The sequence below is a fragment of the Diorhabda sublineata genome, chromosome 2 (genome assembly GCF_026230105.1).
Source record: "Diorhabda sublineata isolate icDioSubl1.1 chromosome 2, icDioSubl1.1, whole genome shotgun sequence".
Lineage (NCBI taxonomy): Eukaryota > Metazoa > Arthropoda > Insecta > Coleoptera > Chrysomelidae > Diorhabda > Diorhabda sublineata.
In genome coordinates, this window is record NC_079475.1 from 15,902,796 (window position 1) to 15,927,509 (window position 24,714).

At 32.1% G+C, this 24,714-nt stretch overlaps 1 protein-coding gene and 1 pseudogene across 3 annotated transcripts in view; one reads left to right on the top strand and one right to left on the bottom strand.

The window, feature by feature from the left end:
* The first annotated feature begins 1,359 nt into the window (after positions 1-1,359).
* LOC130452671 (sodium/hydrogen exchanger 9B2-like) overlaps positions 1,360-24,714 on the top strand; it is a 31,612-nt gene continuing 8,257 nt past the window's right edge. Inside the window, exons 1-3 of one of the 3 annotated variants that reach the window (XM_056792057.1) lie at positions 1,360-1,717; positions 20,803-21,025; positions 24,342-24,396. In XM_056792057.1, coding sequence (XP_056648035.1) covers positions 20,809-21,025; positions 24,342-24,396 — 272 coding nt within the window. In that variant the 5' untranslated portion in view covers positions 1,360-1,717; positions 20,803-20,808. Of the gene's footprint in view, positions 1,718-16,820; positions 17,020-20,802; positions 21,026-24,341; positions 24,397-24,714 lie in introns of those variants that run through there. The other 2 variants (XM_056792056.1, XM_056792058.1) reach the window with 2 other exon arrangements.
* LOC130440611 (uncharacterized) lies at positions 17,591-18,337 on the bottom strand (annotated as a pseudogene).

The following is a 24,714-nucleotide window of genomic DNA, read 5'->3' on the forward strand; positions in this document are numbered from 1 at the left end:
TTCGCTTGTTTTTTGGAATAACTGGACATGTCGCCATAGTTCCCTTAAAGCGACGTAGAACGGTCAAGTCTGAATGACACACAAGCATTTGTTTGCCAGAAGTGTTCGAAATAATGGGGGAAACCAATTGCAGAAGACGAATAATTTTCCATCTCGCTAATGCGAGATCCATCTACACTCCGTGATTGGCACCCAATGATTTCTTCTTATTTCCAAAGATCAAAAATAATTTGAGAGGTCAATGTTTTTCAATCGGAATGGCAAAAATGCTTCGATAATTGGTTCACACTCATGGAAAAGTGTATTGATCTTAATGGAGAATATTTGGAAAGACGACAAAGCCAAGTCCAATTATAAGTACTTGCTTTTATTTTTCTTTCCAAAAACTCAATCAACAAACCTCGTAAAATCCGTAACCCTTTAGTTAGCGATCTCCGAATAAAAGTAAGTGGAATAAAAGTAAGTGGAAGTGCTCATTGTTTTGGAAATTCCACATTGTCATCTTTATTAATTTTTCAGAAATAGCTAAAACAGTAACTAACCAATTCAATTCTGATGTAGTGATACATTTGATGTCAAAAGAAAAAATAATTGCCTTTTTGAGGAAGAGATTTTTCCATAACAATACATGCTATTGCCTCACCACTAAACTTAAACAAATGGCTGATTGGAAAGATGTTTCAGACAAATGAAGAGGTGATACCAAAGGTAAATATTTTGTGAAGCTATCAAAAGATTATAGTTTGGAGGTTTAGGAAAATCCCTTAGCTATGTATGTATGGATTTGGAGTTTCGTATACACTGCGACCCAAAAGATCTATGTCCCCATTTCTTGCTGCGATATTAGAGAACCCTGTGCTGCTGATCCATTAATCTCACTCCTTTTAAAAAGGCTAGAATGTGATCCCTTGGCTAAGTATGTAGAGCTAGAAGGAAAATGATTCATATTTTTTACAGAAACGTAATTTTTTTATTGGAAAGTCACTTTTCTGACAAACTGCCTCGAAATGGTGTTTAGTTAATCACATAGTTATACTAAAGTCAATTGCAATGTCTTCATTGACGACATTTGTTCGTTTCCCAATTTATTATCAAAGCATTGTAATGCATAAAAAAGATTCATAATAAGGTCTGTTGTAATTAGATGAAAATAATAATAGATGGAGATGTGGAAGAAAAAGAAACTGGAAAAACCGGTAATCTTCGGATTTACATTAAACTTCTCATGTGGTTGTTGTAAAAATTACAAAAGGATATAATTTTAAAAATTCTTCCAATTTCAAGGCCGATAAGTCAATTACTCCAGATCCGCCTTTTTATTTAAAAATTCATTAGGTGATATAATCAAATTATAAATTTATACCAACAATAATAATTATTGAGGTATGTGATTTGGAATTAGTTGATATTTATAAACAAGCAGATTTTTTATCCAACTCTGATCAAGTTATTTATAAGTTTTTGCTGTTTACAAATTTCGAATTAATGAAAAGAAACATTTTTGAATTTATTTAGTATTGAGTGTTCAACTCAGTCAGACAATAACTAATGGTCAAGACTGGAACATTGAAGAATCATGTGGTGTATTGAATTCTAATTAGTTTTCCTTAACAAGTCGTATGACGAAAGTGAAAGATATTCTAGCTGTATGATAGTGTAACTAAATATTTCAATTTCATAATATATGATTCTTCATTCGTTGTTCTGTTAGACGTTGGTGAGTAATATTTATATTTTCAATTATTAACAGATTTTAAAAGGATTAATTTGATTAATTCATCATCTATCTTTTTGATATCTCACCCATACATCCAATTATTTAAGTCAAATTACGTAGACCGAAATGGATATGATCAGGCTATTGTCCATTTCCATTGAATACTAATATAACTAAAATTGTTGTTATAAGGTTCTCTAAAACTATAATATCACATACTGTGAAACAAATTATGTTTTAACATAATCTGTCGACTTTATAATTTTATCGAAGCATCCAAAAAAATATTTCACACAATACGCTTATATGTAATATAAGTAAATGTGTTATTCTAGAAGTTTTTTATCAAAAATTATCAGAAGATTAGCATAATATTGGATAGTTATCATTTTACCTTTTTATAGTTATGATAAAGATTCCTCTTTTGGATTCACCCCTTGGATGGAGGACATTATTTCGATTGTATTTTTGTTTCGGGGGTATATTGCTGCATTCAAGTTCTATCTATTGTGATATATAATATAGAGACACTGACAAAAGATTTTCAATGTTAACAAGCTTTTTATCGGTATTAAGCAAATGCGGTACTCACCGCTCAGACAATCTTCATATATAACGTTTTGTGAAAAATATTATATTCACTTAGTACAAGGGCTCGAATCTTATTTTATCGATTGTATTTTTGTTTTTGTAAAAAATCACTTGTATTACTACACTAATATAACATTCTTAGGAATTGTTATTGTTAGCGGTCTTTTTCATCTTTATTAAGCACTCGCAGCACTCACCATTACGACAATCTTTGTATCTGACGTTTTGTACAAAATATTGTATTCCGTTCCATAGAAATATTTTCTTTATACTTTTCACACTTTCATTTGCTGATCAATTAGCACAAGGCTACCAATTTTATTAAAGAAATCGCTCAAAAATCATTCCTTGGAGTCCTTTTAGGATAATATTTACTTATCGAAAGTTTTCTGCATTTTGATAAACGTAACCTCCTCCTAGATATATCATATAGGTATAATCATGAATAGAATAAGAAATTAAAAAAATTAAATAAGTGATAAGAAAGTTCATCTTTATGTTCTAATACAAAGTAAAATATATGGCTGTCTGATGAATACATTAATGATAAGTAATTATTATCCAAATCAGAAATATTTATACATGAAATTAATGAAAATATTTTGCACAATATAGTTTTGTTAACTCTCCATCACCAAAAGTGCTCGTTTTTCTATGAGTTTGTTATCAATAATTATCACTTAATTAACATAATATTGGATAGTTATGATTTTCTCTTTATATAGTTTTGATAAACATTCCATATTTGGAAATGCAGAACAGTGTAGTTGAAAAAATGGTTTTTGCTTTCTTGAGATGATGCTCTTTTCATGGAGTACATTTTATCGATTGTATTTTTGTTTTTGTAAAAAATCACTTGTATTACTACACTAATATAACATTCTTAGGAATTGTTATTGTTAGCGGCCTTTTTCATCTTTATTAAGCACTCGCAGCACTCACCATTAAGACAATCTTTGTATCATCTGACGTTTTGTACAAAATATTGTATTCCGTTCCATAGAAATATTTTCTTTATACTTTTCACACTTTCATTTGCCGATCAATTAACACAAGGCTACCAATTTTATTAAAGAAATCGTTCAAAAATCATTCCATGGAGTCCTTTCAGGATACCAGCTTTACATATCGAAAGTTTTCAACTTATTGATAAACATAATCCCCTCATAGCTATAATGTCAAATAAATTACTTCCATGAACAGAATATGAAATTACAAACATCAAGGAAGTGAAAAGAAAGTTCATATTTCTTTCATAATACAAAGTAAAATATATGAATGTCTAACGAATACGTGAATGATAAGGAATTATTATCTATATCAGACATATTTCTGCACGTAATTCATGAACATATTTTGCATAATACTTCTGTCACTTAATAACATAATATTGGATAGTTATCATTATCCATTTTTATAGTTTTGATCAAGATTCCACCATTGGATTTTCAGATCAGTGTAGCTGAAAAAATTATTCTTGATTTCTTGTGATCATGCTCTTCGGATGGAGTCCATTGTTTTGATTCTATTTTTCTTTCTGGCCTATAATGCTGCACTCAAGTTTTATCTACTATGACATATCAAGTTAAAAATTACTAGTATAACTACATTAATATAACATATAATATAATAGGAATTTTTATTGTTAGCGAGCTTTTTTTCGATATTAAGCAATCGCAGCACTCACAGTTCAGACAATCTTTATATCTAACGTTTTGTGCAAAATATTGAATTCCGTTCCGTTGAAATATTTGCTTTATACTTTTACATTTTCATTTACCCATCACTTAAGAAATCGCTCAAAAATCATTCCATGGAATCCTCTCAGGATACAAGTTTTCCACTTATTGATAAACATAATCCCCTCGTAGCTATAATGTTGTCAAATAAATCACATTCATGAACAGAATATGAAATTACAAACATCAAGGAAGTGAAAAGAAAGTTCATACTTCTGTCATAATACAAAGTAAAATATATAGATGTCTGACGAATATATGAATGATAAGTAATTTTTATTCTAATCACTGGTCAACAATGGTTTATTTACCTTTGGTTTATGATTAAGTTCAGACATATCTCTGTACGTAATTCATGAAACGATAAATGATTTTGCTTTGACGTTATTTTGGGTGATGTATATTTGTCTTTGAACAATTTTTAACGTATGGTAAATGAAAAGTTTGATGGAATCATATGGTATTGAATAAAACACACTTGAGATTGAAAATTATTACATTTATTTGACTTGAATATCACCCTCACTTACGAATTAAAAAAAAGTCTAAAAAAATCTTTTCAATATAATAATATAAAGCTACTTTTCTGAAATTCGTATCGTAACGAAATTATAGATAGATAATCTCAAAAACTCATGTTATAAACTAATGTAAAGCTCTCTATAAGGTTTTCTTCTCTGAAGGAAAATCTGCCATTACTTAACGGTTTCCCCAAATCTCTCTTTTTGCTCTTAACAATAGTTTCCTGAATTATTCAAAAAACCAAGATGACTTAATTAACATATTTGTTACTACGAGGGTGGCTCAAATATAAATCCAATTTTGCTATAAAAAATTTTATTATTAATTTACAGACATGAATTTTTTCTAGATAGTCTCCGTCTCATATTACACACTTTTACCACCTCTCCAGAAGCTTTCAGATACCGCTTTCGAAAAAATCTTTCGGCCTTTTTCAATAAACTAAATAAAGAATAGTCACATTAGAGCAACAAATTAGAAGATGTTTCAATGTGTCTCAACCCAATTCGTTCAATGTTTATATCGTAAGAAGTGGTCTTCGGATTGGAATATCGCGTCGTGTTGATCTAGGTATTAACGTGTTTTTTAGAAGATTACTATAATACTGCGCATTTACAGTTCACTGCTCAATTGGAAAATCAACCGCAATAACTCCTTTCATGTTGCAAAGCACGGTTTTCTACAGCTTCCCTGCTGACAATGTAACCTTCGTCTGGTGAATTTCTGCTCATAATTCAGAATTCTTTGCACCCATCTTGCTGAAATTTGCGGTTACCGATCCGTTCACGAATAATTTGCTCAGTACTACCTATGCCGATGTCCAGTTCAGTTGCCACCACTTCTAAACCTTTTCGGAAAAGGAACACACACAAAAATTGATAAAGATGCGTTGCGAAACAGACAGTGGTGCATCCTTCCGGTTTATTCCGGTTTATATTAGAGCACGTTAAAAATGTTTCTCCCCACATTCTTCATAGTTTCGTGCTGTATATTTAATTTGGATATATCTGACCTTAGTACAAAATCCTTCCAAGATTCAGATCAGAAACAATTATACCTTTGACGGAATTTATATCTTCAATCAATGGCTGTATTTGAGGATCACCACGTATTTTGCCTTTTTTTCCACTAAACTTTGGAAATTATTTTATAAGTGTATTCAGAGCAATCTCTTTTCTTATGCAATGTTTTGACAAATTACCTAACTTGACATATAATAGTGGTAGTACCATTTTTTCTTTTCGGTTTGTGTTGATCGAAATTTATTCCATTTGTTTCTTTCACCCTGTATTACTTACACTTATAAATAACAAGAAAAGTCAACAGTTTTGACATAAATCACAAAATCATATAGAAGATCAATACATAAAGTAAATAGCAGTTTTATAATAGATTGCAGATAATTTTTACTATCAGAAATCGTCTAAAAGATAAGGTGTTTGCAATTAGGTCAAGAAGTCTACGTTTTTGTTTACCTCAATTCTAACTGAAAATATGAATTAGATTAGTTTAATTACGATTTGGAATATTGATACTCAGTTAATCAGTGGATTTGGATTCTCACTTATATAGTGTGGAAATCACTTATGGAATTAATTTTATTTCTTATTTTTGAGATTTGTGTAGTTCATTAAGTAGATTTGAGTATACAGGAAGATTCAAGTAAGTCTATCATATTCGGTAGTATATTTCACATTTCGAAAACCCCAAAATGAATAATAGTGGGTGAAAATTAGAGTAAATGTAACTAGATATGTCAATAGCACATGCGTTATAGATCTGCGACGTTTCGATCAAATGCCAGCCAGAGAAGTAGCTAGTTTGCTACTGCTATTTTGACGGAATATGTCTGGAAGTTTTTGCCAATGATTCACAGGCGGCAGAGTTCTACAACAGTAGGATACAAAAGTTGGAAACTATGTTACTACAAGTGTCACAATTCTGTTGTTGTTTAAAAAATAGCTGGAAGATTGCTTTATTTGTTACCAACAAATATGTTCCTAAAAGTGTCAATGGAGAAATCAACTTTCTGAATGTACCTGGTATTAAAAATTTTCATCCAATATATACAATTGATGTGATATCAAACAAATTTTTAGAACCTGTCTATCTTGCTACTGACCATATTACTATATTTCTACTTATGTCAAACGTTGTTCAAAATTTTGTGTGGAAGATTTTAGATTTTTTTAGTTTTACTTGAGGTCTGCAATACTAGTGCTGTGTACAGATTCTTTGTTCTTGAGATATTCGCAGATAAAATTTTAAGGATATCAGTTCTGACGATCAAGCAGCTCACTAGATATTATTTCATTGTCCAATACATTTGTTCAAAATCTTAACATACTATTTTAATGGAATATGGCTGAGAGTTTATTCCATACCAGCCTCATGATCTTGTTCCTAGCGATTTTCATGTTTTCTCAAGAAATTTCTGTCCTCCGGTGTGCATTTTGGCAACGTCGAAGATCTAAAGATACAGTGATTCACAGGCGGTAGAGTTCTACAACAGTAGGATACAAAAGTTAGAAACTATGATACTACAAGTGTTACAATTCTGTTGTTGTTTAAAAAATAGCTGGAACATTGCTGTATTTGTTACCAACAAATATCTTCATAAAAGTGTCAATGGGGAAATCAACTTTCTGAATGTGCCTCGTATTTATAATTTTTCTCCAAAATATACAATTGATTTGATATCAAACAAATTTTTAGAACCTATCTGTCTTGCTACTGACCATTTTACTATATTTCTACTCATGTCAAACGTTGTACAAAGTTTTAAGTGAAAGATCATAATTTTTTTTGTTTCACTTAAGATCTGCAATGCTAGTGCTGTGTACATATTCTTTGTTCTTAAGATAATCGCAGATAAAATTTTAACGATATCAGTTCTGGCGATTAAGCAGCCTATTAGATATTATTTCATTGTCCAATCCATTTGTTTAAAAAAATCGTTCTTAAAATGACTGGCACCAATTTCTATGTTATCAAATTTTGCGATAGATTTGAACATAATTCCACGGAATTTCTGGCAAAGTTTGGTCCTACAAATAAAGTATTTTGACAACGGCACAAAGGGTAAGAGTCAATGGAAGATGAAACACTGCGATATAAAAACCAACGGAAATATCGACAGAACCCGGAAATTCATCCTATTAGATCGTCAGATACCAATTAAAATGATTGGGGAACATTGGATGATAGAGACGCTATTCTTCAGCAGATTTTGATTGATGAACTGGGAGGCAAAGGTCTGCGCAATTCCAATAAACGCGATTTTGGTCACTAAAAACATTCCTGTAGCTTTAGCTTAACCTCCTTATTCACCAGAAGTGACCTTTTCCACTTTTTTTTTTAAATGAAAATTCATTTAATGGAATGTAATTTTTTAACGTAAGAACGCATTGAAATATTTGCAACCGATCAGCAGAAAGCTAGCTCTGTATCAGGGTCCTACTACTGCTAAGAGAAGTGATAGAACCGTCTACAGCGCTTCGTGGTTTCCTAAGAAAATTACTATGAAGGCAACATACAATTTTAAGTCTACTAATAACAAACTAATCCAAAAAATCAGTCTCATCATTTAATTTTCACACCTTGTAGGCTAGTTATCTTAAGTAACACTTCGTTTCGATAGATGCTTCCCCATTTTTATTTATAAATAATATGAGACTTGCATTAATAGTCACCTTTGGAGGATAGTATTAAATTTATATCACACGTATCCAATCACGATTCTCTAATATATACAGTTTTGTCCGTTCACCTCCCAGTTCAAGGTGAATGATAATTTATTAGAAAAAATATACCTAATGATGTTCCATTTCTGTTTAATCCATTCATCAGTCTTTTATCATAGAATTACATTACATCGTGTGGATCGTCTTGAATTGCCTCGTGCAAAAGTTGGAGTTTCTTTTTATGGTATTATTTCAACTAGTAGTTTCATGTGATTATGAGACAGAACTCTGTTAGACCCACACAACAAAATATTTACTTCCATATCATCCTTAACGCAATGTGGTTTCAGAATTATTTGAAATATCTATGAATTTTAGATGAATTTCAGAGACTGTAACTTGCGAAATATGAGTTAACTGGTTGGTCATTAGTTTCGCTATTGAAATGGATACGTAAGTCCTACCGTATAGGATATGGTGAATAAAAATAAATTACATAAAACTATTTCAAAGAGTCAAACTCTTGGTGTGATCGCTAATACAGCTGAATATATGAGGCGACGAAAGTTCCATTAGATAAGTTATATGAAGTTTCTCAAAAAAGAAAACAACTACTTTTCTCGCTAATACGAATATTGAATTACAACTCCTCTGAAGAGCGTGATATCAATAAACTTTTTTGTCGATATCAACATCTCCAATGGCTCACAATTACAAGAAAAGGTTTGTAATAACAGAATAGTTTCGACGTTTAACGTCTTATCAGAGTTGTATAACTGGCGCCATCCTCATATCCAACTGCGAACCATTGGTCAGGTAGAAATCTAGCTTAGTCGTCGATAATGTAATTTTCCATCAAAATATTTTAATATATTTGACACACCTATATAGTTTTATTTAGTGTTTCATGTTACAGAAGATTGATTAATACAATTAATAATAATATGAGTATAAACATCTTGATCATTCTTATTACCATAGTGAGGTTATCTTCGGTATAGGCACCATTGCCATGGTTACCGCGGTGTTTTGCTTTCAAAACTCTCTTCCGTATTTCAATCGTCCGCCATACTTCACCTTTAGCTCGCAAACTCCGAGCAGAGTATATGGATGTGCTCAAAGATTTTCAGCTTGTAGAAGCTACGATACGCAGCATCGAGGAAGAACAAGTCAACAGAACTGACATCTCTATGTAACTTTTTAACAAAGCGGCTAACTTAGCGGAAGAAATAGGCACAGTAATTTAAGTACCTAGAACAATTAGACAAAAAAATATTGCTTCACGGTGTAGATTCCGTTTCTGGATTTTGTAATAAATGAACTGACAGTAAGATTCTCCAAGAAGATGATAGAATATGTACGAAAACTTCAGCACTTGGTAATACTAGATTTGAATGATGCATACATACAAATTCAATCAATCAAATATAAAGAAACTTTTTTTTGTTTTTGTGCCCTGAAAAGTGAGCTGCAAATTAGGAAACAAAATTGGATGTCAAATCCTGAAAATAAGAGTACTACTTCAACTTTTAAGCACCTTTCATGTATCTACCAGTAGAATTGAGCGATTTTTTTCAGTTTTGCGTTTTTGAAAAACATATTTACGCAGCTCAATGACTGAAGAAAGACTAAATAGTCTCGCCATAATGGTTAATAGTATATTTCTAGCAAAATGAAGGCTGAAGAAGTCTTGGATGTTTACATTCGAAATCAAATTATTAGTTCAGTTTCTGTAAAATCTTAGGAATCAAAAAGTTCAAGTGTTGGGACAAACAACCAGAGAGAGGATAAAGGATAGGTTACAAAATAGCTATCAAGCCTATGAAAGACACAAGAATTTACTAAAAACAAAAACATAACCAAAGAAAACAAAATAAAAATGTACAAAACCCTAATAAGAACCAGTAATCACATATGCGATGGAAACAACAGTAATAAACAAAAGAGAAGAAGAAAAACTTAAAAGAACCGAAAAAAAGATGAGAACTATAACAGGCCCAAACATAACAGAGAAAGGAGAAAGAAGAGCAAAGAGAAACGAAGAGGTAGAGAGAGAGCTGGGGAAGGAGAATATAGTGAGATACATAAAAGCATAAAGGCTCAACTGAGCCGAGCACATAATGAGAAGAAAACCAATTGAAATAATCAAAAGAATAACGCAATGGATTCCATTGTGGCCAAGGAGAAGGAACAGGTCGAGAAAAACTTGGAGAAATGAAATAGAGGAAGACAAAAGAGCACTCAATATAGAAAACTGAGAGCAAAATGCCGGAACCGAAAAGAATGGAAATTAATAACAAAAGCAAAAAAGAAAATCTTATGCACCTTTCTTGTTTCTACCAATAGAGTAGAGCGATTTTTTTCAGCTTTCAGTCGCTGAAAATCATATTTACGCAGCTCAATGACTGAAGAAAGACTAAATAGGTTCGCTTTACTCGTTAATAGTAAATGAAGGCTGTAGAAGCCTTGGATGTTCACATTCAAAAGCACACTATTAGTTCTTAAGTTTCTGTGAATAATATACATGTAAAAAGTATTATTTTCAAATTTGAAAGGTAAAATTAAAATCTTAAGAATCAAAAGTCAAGCCCAGGCGATAAAGGTATATTAGAGCAGTAAATGGTTATTATCACTATCGGTGTTTTTGGAAGGAATATCTGAAGAAATGTAAAAAAAGAAAATCGCAATGAGATAAATAAAGAAAATTACAAAAAGTAGTTGCTAGAGCATTAATACTTATTATAACTAACTTGCCACTGTGCTAGTAATGGACATTGCTTCTTATAATTTTGTTGCCTTGTTGTCAGCTGTTTTTACTGTTCGTGGGAGGAGATGACATCAATTAAATTTTGCGAAAGGCAACTAGATTGGTAGAATATATTTTTCAATCTATCTACGAGCGTTATGGAAATTTCATAATCTTCTTGGCGGTTATTCAGGTAAATTCTGAATGAAGATCTATTAACTATAAGCGGGTTTACGTAGTCTGAACACCAAATTTTATAGGTTAATAGTGATGGAAATTGTTGACGCAATCTAACAATTTATTATATTCATTAATATTTTGGCGCACTTTTCAGCATTTCTGTGTACAATTCAATTAAAAGATGAAACTTTCTCTCTTAGTTTATCACACGAAAATGGTATTGTCAGAGAAAAAATGTATTGAAACTCAATTTCATTAGAAAGTGAGGATACAATGAGGGGTGTGTACTTCATTTAATATAAAATATCCGTAATATCACATTTCACAGGGTATGTTAGTAAGATCTTCCATAAATTTTGAGAATATGGAATATTGCTCGGAAGTGGTCAGCATCATTTTTGAAACGAAGGTAAAGGATGGACATTGCAAAACCATGCACACTTAGCAACGGTTTCAGTGGCCCAAAATTAGTGAATAGAAGTGCACAGTCGAATTATTTGAAGCTGGCGGAAAACAGAAAATTATCTCCCATGTAAGGTATACCTTGTCGAAAAGCTTTTACAAGATAACCTTGACAGGCGTGTGTATTTTAATGAGGAAATGATGAAGAAATGTAAAAATAATGAGATTACATTAAATAAACTTTTTTTGATGACTATATTAGGCTTATTAAACTTTCGTGAACCACGTGGGACTCAATAAACCCGAACAGACGAAAAAAAAGTTGTTTATATATTCTATATTTCCGCGCGAATACTATGAAATCTCACGTAGATGGAGTTTAGACGTTACCTATAAAAATGATTTGATAGTAGGTAATATCATAAACCTCAAATGAAGACCATTTCCTTTGTTTTTGTCAATGCTCAGTGATGCAGGAACCAACGCTTTGAGTTTATTTATGTTCAATAACAACAGTCGAGCAGAAGTGATTTGGGAATTGATTAGAGTTCGGATTACGTAAGAAATCGCAAAGAAAACTCGAAGAGATTTTCACAAACCTCGCATGACTTTTTTAGTGAATCACATATTAAACTATAGAAGAACACGCCAAGAACTATAACAAACTGTTCGGAGTGCGCCAGGAGAAAATATCGAAAGACCAAGTACGGTTGCAAACGATGTGTACCAAAATATTACATCACTCAATAAGTCGTGTGATTGACATAGATGGTGCTGCCATTTTCAAATTCATATAACGTTTATGAAGTACTAACTTTCCAAATACTATTTGTACAATTTTATGACATTTCGATCAGTCAGAAGGGAGTAGCCATTTAAGTGAAACTATTTTTGTTATTTTCGAGAAAATGGATTTATAACAATTTCGTAAAAATAGATACGTAACTGGGAAAGTTATGTTATGTAAGTATATTGTAAGATGCTCATGGTATATTGTTCATCAACTATCTCCAAAAAGGAGAGATAATCATTAGCGAATACTTCATAGAGTTGTTGTATCAATTGTAGGCAAAGAATAGCTTCTTATGCGGAAGAAAAAAACCACTATTCTACCATCGATTCACAAGTCTATGACAACGATGATTGAATTGATGAATTACACATCGAATTACTTCCTCATCCACCATATAGTCCATATCTGGCCCCCAGTGACTACTGGCTATTCTTTGATCTCGAAAAAATGCTCACTGGTAAGAAATTTGTCTCAAATGAAGAAGCAATTGCTGAAATTGAAGCCTATTTTGAGGCAAAAGACAAATCCTTCTACAAGCACGGCATGAATTACATCGATTTTTGGTCAAAAATGTGTTTTCCTTAGTTAGTCACACGATTTATTGAGTGATGTGTTATTTACAGCACGTTTATTTTTTTGGGAAAATTGTAGTGATTTGAATCAACTAGCATCTCAAGAATACTTGTTATGTTTAGTAATTTCTATTTTATATTTGTTTCTTACCTCATCAGGCCCTCGAATGTAGGGCATTAAGAGCTAGTCAATTTTTTTTCTTGAAGTAAGCCAAAAAAGATTTTCTCTTAGTGGGAAAAATGTGCTATTTTTGTTACAATGCCTAAAAGCATTAAACATTTCCATAATATTTCACAAATTCATTTTAATCGAATTCTCCAATAGTCCCGAAACAATGATACATAACATCAATAACAAAAAAATATCTAGTAACTCTAAAAAATTGGATTACGATGGGTCCAGGAAACGCCACATAGCTATGGAAGGAATTTCCATTCACATAATAAAAACTAGTAGAGATTCCATTCCAAGTTGAGTAGGAATGCTGTTAACGGTTTCAAATACGAGAAATGTGAAATTAGTGTTTTTTATAGTTGCTGTTTGAAGAGAAATAATTTTATTCCGGACATTATACACGCAACAATGTATTGCAAAATATATTTTACAGTGAAATTCAGTCAGAGAATGTGAAATATTCTGCCAAGATGGTTTTTTCTACCACACTAGATATTCTGTTAGTTATAACAGAAAATATTTTCTGAAGGTCACTATCCATGTTTTTGACTGCACAATCAAGTTCTTTTAGAATATCAAGAAAAACCGGTGCGTTCACTTTTAACGTTATTAGTTTTATAGTCTTCTTTATTTATATTTCTAGATACACACCAAGCAAAAAATGCTTATTGTGCATAACTATTTACATAATTGGTCTTATATAAAGTAATCGAAGATATACCTGCCAATAAATATTTCTAGCGCTAGATATTTCAGAAGAAAAAGAAAATTGCTAGTTTTTTTTCGAGGCCTATATTGAGAACTGTGATATACGAGGAGATATCCAAAAGTAACCGGAATAGCATTGCCATGGGTGGAGCTTTTGTAGTACTGATTTCTGCCGCTAGGGCCTGCCTAGTGCAACTCGTCGCCAGTTCAGTTCCGCACGGGCCGTTGACCTGCCACGTTCTGTTCGTCACTAGTGACCGTTTTTGCTGGTGCTGTTTCACTGCTGCTTCGTTTTTTTATTATGACAAATTTAAGTAAGCAGCGTGCCGCTGTTGTTTTCTACTCGGTAAAAACGCTGCTGAAACTGTTTTAATGTTGAAAACTGTTTACAAATATGATGCTATGGGGAAAACTCAAGTGTATGAGTGGTTTTCTCGATTTAAAAATGGCGATATGTCGTTTTTTAAAAGAATTCGACAGCTTGTGCGCACAGACCGTCGACAGACAATAGATCAACTGTCTGAAATCAGTGGAATATCTTGGAGCTCGGTTCAGTAAACAGGTGACTGGTTATTCCACCATGACAACGCATCTGCACCCTCAGCCATCACTGTTAGCCAGTTTTTGGTTAAAAATAACATGGTTCCGCTGCCCCACGCACCTTACGCGCCTGACCTGGCTCCGGGCGACTTTTTCTTGTTTCCACGCATGAAAAGGCATGAAAGGACGGCGATTTGAAAACATTGAAGACATCAAGAAAATAACAAGACAGGAGCTTGCAGTGGAAGCCCCGCTGGGACATACATAACAAAACATATACGAAATGAAGATATACGAAGAAGAAGAGATCGACTATACTTATTCTGGTACGGACATGTGAAGAGGATGGAGCAGAACGATTTTTATTCATTTTTGTGTACAAGGATCTTGTGATGCGGCCAGTATTATGGTGGTATTTACATTGTTGTCAGATCTTTTTCAAAATCATCAAGAAATATTTATTATTTTTCATTAAAAAGATAAAAAGAGTTGTGTTTATTGAAAGTCATATCGAATCATTTATCTGAAAAAGAACGAAATCAATGATTTAGAATATATTGAAAGGCGTAGAAATCAACAAAAAACGAGGAATATCTTTAATAATTTATAATATTTTCGAAATTTTCGCACATTTTGTTTGACCTCAGAGGTTATTTTGTTAATTTGTTAATTTCTTCCGTTATTCTAGCATTTAAATCTGCAATATTGTCTGGTATACCAAAACATACCTTAGATTTTGTATAGCCCCATAATAAGTAATCGAGAGGAGTCAAATCTTGGGATCTAGCCAGCCATTCGATCGTTCCATGTCTTCCAATCCAGCTATTGGGAAAAAAACCCTTTAAATAATTTCTAGCTGTAAGTGGAGCTCCGTCTTGTTGGTAGTGAATAGATCGATCTATCTCATTGGGATGATCAACATCAGGAAAAAGTCTTTGTAATGTAGGCACTAAGAAGTTAATAAAAAAATCTAGATAAACCTCACCATTAACTGTGCCCTAAAAGAAAAGAGTGCCAATAATTTTATTGTTAATGATACCAACCCAAACGTTCACTTTTTTAGGATATTGAGTGAGAGCATCACACATCAAGTGAGGATTTCCTCTGTTACATTATCTACAGTTCTGTTTGTTAACCGTTCCGTTCAAATAAAAAGTCGTTTCATCAGAAAAAAAATTATTTTGTTTATGAACTGCAAATCTGCGTTCATTCTGTCCATCATCAATACACATACACATAATTCACTTACAAGTTCTCGAATTGTCTAATGCGGATTTTCCTCAAACTCTAGAAGTAAATCTAACTTTTTTTCATCAGTAAATTGAACATTTTTACCTCGTTTCCCAATATTGTTAACATGTCCAGTTTCATGAAAATATTTCCCAATTTTTAACTGTAGACTGCGAAACGAGATTTTTTATTGTCACAACCAATCATAATAAGAATGTCTATTCTTTGAGTCTCGTACAAATGAACCATAATTAAATTTAATATTCGAACAAATATTATGCTGGTGTCTTTTAGTAACTTTAAATACCTAAATGACAGCAACCTACTAGATTCATATCAATTGTTTATTTGGCTTTTTGAGTAATATAACCCCTGAGGTTATACAAAATGTTGTACGATGATTCCAAAATCGCCGGTTATTGTCAATAAGTGAATGATGGTCATTTTGAACATTTAATTTAATTGTAAAGTACATTTTACATTATTATCTTCATTCTACGCAAAGTATTGTGATAGAGACATTATCAAAATTTCACATCCTTTTTTTTTCAAGGAACCCTAAAAGATCTCTCTATCATTGTAATCTGATCATCACGAGTATTACGATCAATGAGCAATTTTGTTCTATCTTACTATAAATGTCAATAAACTAAGAGTATTACTCAGTAATATGTAAAATTCTTTGCTTTTACACTAAGAACTTACATAACTTACTCAAAAGGCTTAGTCCTCTTCAGTCTTCTCTCTCGATTCGTGTTTTCGAGGAGGATTGCACCAAATTTGAAAAACTTTGTATTGATGAGCAGAGGACTAAAATCCTTTTCCACCAAGGTGCCACACGATCCCCTATCGTATTTAAAATTTTCGAGGTGGTGCTCATAATTCAGAGGGTGCTAGGCAGAAAGGGGATAATATTTTCACACTGTAAATTGTCAATTTAAGAATAAAAATCAACTTGTTTCAGGTTTTTTTTTTCATATAGTATTTATTCCATACATCTCTCTCTATACATAAAAAGTCTGAAATTAACCTAAAATCAATTTTTTTTGCTTAAATTCTCAATGAAGTACTACTTGGAATATGATAGAATCATAATGTATTTTGTAAAAAGACATAATATTCTAGTCACATAATATTGCTTTATGGTTTATTAAAGTCACGTAAACTCGATAACACATCATTATTTTGATATATTAACATCGACATAATGTTTTATAAAAATATGTAACAGTTTTGTATTTACTAATAATACGATATTTAAATATATTATAAAAATTTTTCATCGTGATAAGGTACTAATGTTTTTGTGATACGGGAAGTATTTGTCATTCAATATCAATATGCATAATTAGCGAGGTGAAGTTTTAACTTAACTTCAATATAATTTGAAAAGTGTATTTGGAATAATCGCACAAGTGAATGTAAGTTAAATTCATTTAATATTTATACGTGTGAATTTTGTCAACTTCTCTGCCCAAAACGGCAAAAGTTCTGTTTCTGATTAAATTCCCAATTATTATGTACACGTAGGAAAATCAATTTCCACACAACACTTACATTGAAGCATCAATCAACATTGAATTGTAAAATGATAATTAGTTTAATGATAAACGGAGTGATGGATAACTAACACATATGTTAAAGGTGGATTGAATAGAATATAGCGGTATAACCAAATATATCGCCTAAATAGTAATATGCTAGGATAATATGTTATAGTTATATATGTTACAGACCGTTTATGAAAAATAGACCATAAATAAAAGGACTAGTCAGTATAGAAAAGGACTGAGGATATTAGTCTATATGTGTAAGGAACTGTCTAGTCCGTTTGTAAAAAGTCTAGTCTATTTATATACGGCCCAGCTGAACCTACGCCATATGTATATTTCTAAGATATTTAAACACAATTTTTTTATTTATTTATTAAAGAAATGAGTTATACATAAAAATACGTACGTAAAGAATACAAATCAGGACATTTAATTTTTTTTATTTGTTTGTACAACTTAATCTATTATGTCATTTAGAATTACATAATACATTACCTTTTTGACAAGCACATTTCTTTTATTGACATTTACCCTTACAATTACATTTTTTAAAACCTTGCCCATGTCCTGTCGATTGAGTAGTAGCCACCGATCTAAGAGGTATTTCCCTGTCTTTGGAAACTTCTTCAATTTTCAAAATTTTGGTATCACTCCTTGTTTTGTTCCCAAGCGGTAAAACCCATCTTATGTGGCTTCCAGTAATCCAGCTAAAACTGACCTAGCATCTCCTCTGCCTCGATCGACGTCTGGAACGGGAATTCTTATTGTTGATCCAATTTTCGGTTTTAGATGGATGCTATCTATTATTACTTTAATTCGTTTCGTCTGTAGCTTTTCTTGCCATTGCTATGTTTCTGTTTCTAGTGCAAAAACGGCAAATATTTTCCGAACATGGGTTTCCAACATCGAAACCTTCTTCATTCACGGGATTGAAACAAGTACTGCATATTGAACATGCAATTTCTTGACTATTATCATGATTTTCCGCTAATACTCCTTCCAGCTGCTCTTCTACGACCTCTTCTGTTTCTGTAACAATTTCTATTTCCGATTAATGTGATTGCTCGATTTCTGCATTGCCGGCAATGTCAGCATGAATGGAATTAATATCAGCGTTATATGCAGGGCCCCCGTAAGGACTACTGGCGGCTGTGTGCAAACAACTATTTTGGCTTTCCTGAGGCATTTTGGATAAGTAGTTAGATAGGTGCTTGAAATAAAACAAAAAACTGAACTGAACTAGAAGTCACATTTATTTGTAGATTAAAATATAAAAATTGATCAAACAGAATCAAAACAAACAAAATAAATTCTTGTTTACATCCATTTTGAAGCGTTTATTCAACTAATGAGGTATAGACACGTTGTTTATAAATATACTATAAAATAAGCCAAAACTAAAAATCACATTTTTTTAGAAACAAATTAAAGAAATATTGCCTGTAATGTTTATATATGACTCAACTTCAGTCTTTATCAAAATATTTTGATAATTTTTTATCAATCTTACAAAAATTAAAAAAAAAACTAATTCAGTCGTTCTTCGAGAAAAAAAACGTTTGAAAAAATCGCTGCCACTCAATTTGAATCCGAAAATATTATCATACTCATTCAATAAGTCAAATCGATATTTTAGAGGACTTAAAGTTTATTTATAATTTTTAAGAAAAAACGAATTTTAAAGGTGGTTTTTCGTTTATGAAGGGTCTCATCTCGATGTTCATAGTCAGTTTTGGTTAAAAATCTCTCCTCACCGTTAGTAATTATTTTTTTTAACCCTGGGCTTTGGCGTTTCTGAAGTATAGCGCCTGTGCATATATAATAGCGGGGGCCCTAGTAATATGTACTACTTGTGAGGAATATGTGAAATAGTGCATAATATTTTCAAATTAAGTTACAGAAATTTGATTTGTTCGTTTTCAGTAAAAGCTTTGCAAAACATTTCCTAGATAAAAATAAGCCGATTTAATTGAACTCACCCTAATTCTTGTTTTTTTTCGTTATAAATTCAAAACGGGTTTTGCGATTTCCATCATGTTTGACATGGCTAGTGATTATTATTAGAAGAATAGTTGTATTTGCTTCTCTCAACCTTTTTTTCTCAGTACTTTTTACATTTTTATATAGCTGTTACTACAGAAGGGTTCAGGTCCAATGAAGGGCTAGTCTTCCTGTGGTTTAGCGAGCTTATCAGCTATTTCATTTCACTCCACTCCAGTGTATCTTGGAATCCATTGTAGGGTAACTTTATTTTTTTGCCCAGCTCCTTCAATTTCTTCTGTTTGCGATAGTACCTCTCCAGATTGAACTGGACACTTGTTTCAATTACATGAAATTCTAATTAGAAAATGCTTTGTGTGTGGCCCAGGCTTTCAGAGTGTTTGGTACTGAGCCCTTACACTCCTATTCCGGCTCTGTCTGCAGTTTTGATCCATCCGTATACCATTTAATGGCATTCCTGTTCTTATCTTGAATAGTATTTTGATCTCCCTTACTTCTACAGCTTAGTATTGAGGTAAATTTTTTCTTTGGCGATTCCGTCTCCGAGTCTCTGTTTTTTCGCTTCCCAGTACTATGTGGAGAGGTGGGACATTTAGAATCACTCAAGTGCCTTTGGGAGATTGTTCCTCGTGGTATCCAGACCAGTTCTAGTACCTCATATGAAATGATTGGTCCCACAATTGCTGTGCGCATCCACAGTAGGATCTTTGGATTACAAACCCAATTCCTTCCTACGAAGTTTCTAAGCATCATCAGCGCTTTTGATCTCCTTTTCGTGTTTGTATCCAGAGAAGTTGACTATCTAGTGTGAGTTTCAGATATTTCTGTTCAGTTTTTTTCTCAATTACTTTCCCGTCCAGCTTGATTAGGCTAGATTAGGTTAGGGCTTGAGGTTGAGTGTTTTCTTCCTATTAAAGGAAATTAGGTTGACCTTATTCGGGTTGACGTTTAGCCTAACCGATCATAATAAACATAGAAAACTTCTTAATCTAATAGAAAATGTTCTTATCGATGAATTTTTTGTCGTTGGGGTGGTTTTTGATAGAAAATACCTTACAAACGTATATTGTAAAAAGTAATTGATACGTGATATTCAATTATCGTTTTTATATTTCACTGAATCATTTTGATTTTTTTAAAATTATTTCATTGTGTCAACAACCTCATAAAGGGTAGTTTATAATTGTTGAATTATTGCAATTGAATATTTATTATACAGTAGACTACTAAAATTATTTTAATAAACCATATAAATGCGTTATTTAAAAATTTAAAGACAAAAAAACTAATTTTTTCTTAATTTATTATTGAAGGTTAAAAAGTTGCAAATATTATATAAATAACAACAATATTAAAATAAATTTATTGTCTAGATTTATATGCCATTTCAATCAACAAAAAACAAAATATCTTTGTTTATAGTTTTAAAATTCCATTTTAATTTTATTTAAAATTTAACAAATTGGAAGTATTTGATCTAGAGAATGAACTTGATCCTAGATTCTAATAAAGATCCGTTCGGTATAAAAGAGATTGTAGATCTTACTATATTTCCAACGACGTACACTTTACTTCTGGAAACGATGCAAATCAGTTGCAATACATGAAATATATTACCTCATTATTTGATGAGTCTTTATTATATTTCAGGTAGATATGAATAAAGAGCTCCAGACAGACCAAGCGGTGGATACATTCCAATCTCAGCATTGTTCAAATCATGCATTTGACTTAGCTAATAATCATCATGGACATTTAAATCTTGCATTTGAGCCATCTAGTAAAGCTTCTAGCAGAAAAGTATCATCAGTATCATCGCATATAGAAGAGTCATCAGTAATGAAAAAAAGTCAGATGCATAAATCGAATTCAGGTGAGTGTTTTCACAGTTTAATAACTATTGCCATAAGTAGACATAATGTAAATGTAACACAATATTGGGTACGGTATGTTTCTGGCTAGTTTTTAAAATTTACAATTATTTATTTTTGATTTTATACCCGCAGTTCTTCTATTGCATGTTTTATGCCGAAAATTCTGTGGAGGATTTTGAGTAGCTTGTGGATAAATTGGTTAAGAATCATTAGAAGCGCGAGAAGAGGAAATATTTTCTTTCATTTTTATATTCTGAACTGTTTGTTGGATTGGTACATACTTTAATGAATTACCAAGAAAAGGATAGTAAAGCAGGCAAAAAGAAGAATGAAAAAGACAAAGCAAAAGATAACTAAGGAGAAGATATGAAGAAAGATGATATGGATTTTCCAAATTTTGTTATTTTTTAATCTATCTCCCCACAATTAAGAGACAAATATGTGGAATTTACCGAAAGAACAGATCCAAATGCACCTCCAAAATTTACATCCAACATTGATGGGCCTAATGCCGCTTCCGTACCTAGAAGACGAACTCCGCATTCATTCCATACTTTGTTCTGTAGAGGATGCTCTAAATACGACTGTTTCTTACATGGACTGCAAGCTTATCAACCTAGACCGAATTTACAAATTTACAAAAAAGACAGGACATTTAAAATCTCTTACTGAACCATGTACAGCTGACTGCTTGCTGATGTTGTAAAAAAACGTTGGTTGCCAAAGCTAAACCGAAAGAAGAATGTGAAAAAGAGAAGGAAAAAGGAGTGAAAGCAAAAGTGACTAAAACAGATGGAGAAACCTCTAACGAATTAAAAACAAACTGCGTCGAAACTAATCCAAGAGAATGGATTGTGTGTGGATTCTGGAAACGAAGCTAGATCAGAAGATAGTAACGCTAGTGATAAATATAAAGATAATGAATGAATGAATTTAGACCTCGTTTTCCACTACGACATCGTATAGTTTGTTAGGGCTGATGTGAACTAATGATCATAAAGAATGGACTGGCTAGAGTTTTTCATAAGGTTTTTCTCAATAACTATTGATCAAATTATGCTAACCAATACCTACCAATAAGTGTATCATTTTGTTCGAAAAGAATCATCTGATAATTCTAGATACGTGATTATACTCTTCCTCTTTAAAAAAAAAAAGAAAAAGCATCGCTTGTGGTCAATAAACTGCCGTAAGATTCAACTTAAAAAAGACTCTAATAGTAATTACGTTTAAATTTCATTTCGGATAAAACTGTGATCATAACTGTCCTTGAATCGGTGCCCAGAACTTTTGCGAGAAATTCTCTAATAGCAGTTCAGATTGTCAAAATAGATTTCTTGGTTGTAGGTGCAAGGCACAGTGTAACACCAAACATTGTCCTTGTTATTTGGCTGTAAGAGATTGTGATCCTGATCTTTGTCAAACTTGTGGTGCTGCTCATTTTGACAACACGAAAATTACATGTAAAAATGTAACCGTTCAGAGAGAACTACACAAACATTTGTTGAGGGCTCCGTACGATGTAGAAGTTAGGGGTATATTTTCCAAAAGACAGTGCTCAGAAGAACAAATTCATCTCTGAACATTGCGGGGAAATAGTTTCTTAAGATGAAGCTAATAGAAGAGAAAAAGTATACGATAAATAAACGACGTGCATTTTTCTTTTCAAGTGAATAATGATTTCGTGGTGGATGCTACAAGAAAAGGAAATAAAATAATATTTGCAAATCATATGATTAATCCAAACTGTTATGCCAAATTGATGATGGTTAATAGCGATCGCTGAATTGGGATTTTTGCCAAAAGACAAATTCAGCTAGGAGAAGAATTATTCTTTGATTACAGATATGCACTTAGTGAGCAACTGAAGTTTGTAGGAATAGAAAGAGATATGGAATTCTTATAACCTTAATCATTTTATTTTCTACAATACTTTCATTTAGACTGTTCTTTGTTATTTCTAAAAAGTTCATATTTTGTTTTGGAAGTTTTGAAACTGAAATATATTCATTGTTTACAATGGCGGTTTAATGAAAGTTTGACTTTTCAGAAATTAAAATTTTTGATCATTACTTTGTTTTTGATGCTGTTTGTCCAAATTGCTCCTGAGCATGGTACTAATTTATTCCCAGGACTGTTCCGCAAATTTTTCATTTGGCAATAAAAGAACATCTCGTCCGTGCATGGTCGAAGCTTCTTATTCTATTATTATGGTCGAATTCAAATCTTCCATGTTATTAATTTTCAGTTTCCAAAGTTCCTCAAACGGCGATCAGAAAACTGCGCGTAGTTTTGGGTATTTTGATACAGAGGGTGTTCCGGGACCTGATGCAAAAAAATTCGTGAGTGAATATATGACGTGAAAATAATGTCCATTTAGTGTGTTTGATGAAAAAAATAATTCCACACTACTATTTGGACAAGAACGGCTCATGCGCAATGGTTAACAATCCGTAACTTTTACAGGGACAACCTATACAATCAAAAGATAGCAAAAATGAATGATCCAATCGATTTTTTAACAAAAAGATAAAATATATGACTTGTAGATTTTTAAATTTTTGCAGATACCAAAGAAACCGAAAATTATCATAAACTGTGATTTTTTATCGAAAATACTTGCAGAAAGCTTAAAAACACAATTAAAAATTTGTAAATTCTCACGGTACACTACTTGAATGATCGTGTTCCTATCAGCCACACATCCTTTCTGATCCAAAACACAGTGAACATGATTTTTTGAGCAGAAATTGTTTCTTTCATTTCACTTTCGTTGGAGACGAATGCTTCTAAGATTCCCGTATGTTAAAAATTTTTCCTCGTCTGTGACGATATGGCTTCAATCATCGCCCTAGTTGTTGTATCGCTCAAGAAAGACCAATTCACGAACTTTACTCTCTTCTGACAATTTATTTGGCACCCGGACGATATTATAAATTTTTACTTTTTCACATTACTGCCCACTTATTACTGCTGCGGAGTAGTTTTAAAATGGTATTAACTTCAAAAAGACATCTTCTATGTTTAATAGTTTTGGTAATAATATTGAATACAAAGTATTGTATAAAATTTCGAAATGAAAGTACTATTTACTTCATGAAAATATAATTATTTTATATGGAATATTCCAAATAACTTAACAAAATATTAGATACAATCTTCACCTTCTGAATAAAAAGCTAGATTTCAAAAATCTATTAGATCTAGAATACAATTATGAATATTATAAATCATCTTTTGGTGTGTGATAAATCCACGTAGTTTTCTTATTTTCAAATTATTATGACTAATTGTTACCGTTTAATTATTTTTTAGAAAAAATGTTGAACTTAAACAGTCAAGACTTATACGCCAGTCATGAAAATGAAAGGTATGTATCTGGAAAATCGTTTCGAATCGTGTCATTCATTTGTCCTTTACTTTCCTATATAGTGTAAATTTCTTATTCTAAAAAATACGGTTTTGAATTTAGTTGAGGACCGGTTATATAGTATTAAAAATTGGTTATACGAGGGTGGTTCCTGAATTTCTCAACCCAATTTGTTCAACGTTCCCATCGTAAGCCGAAATGTACGGGGTCTAGAGTTGTCTTTAGGCAATGTCGCACTATGGATTAGAATATCGCATCGTTTTGATCTGTTGACAGGTTTCATCGTGTTTTTTAGGAGGTTAATATAATACTTTGGCT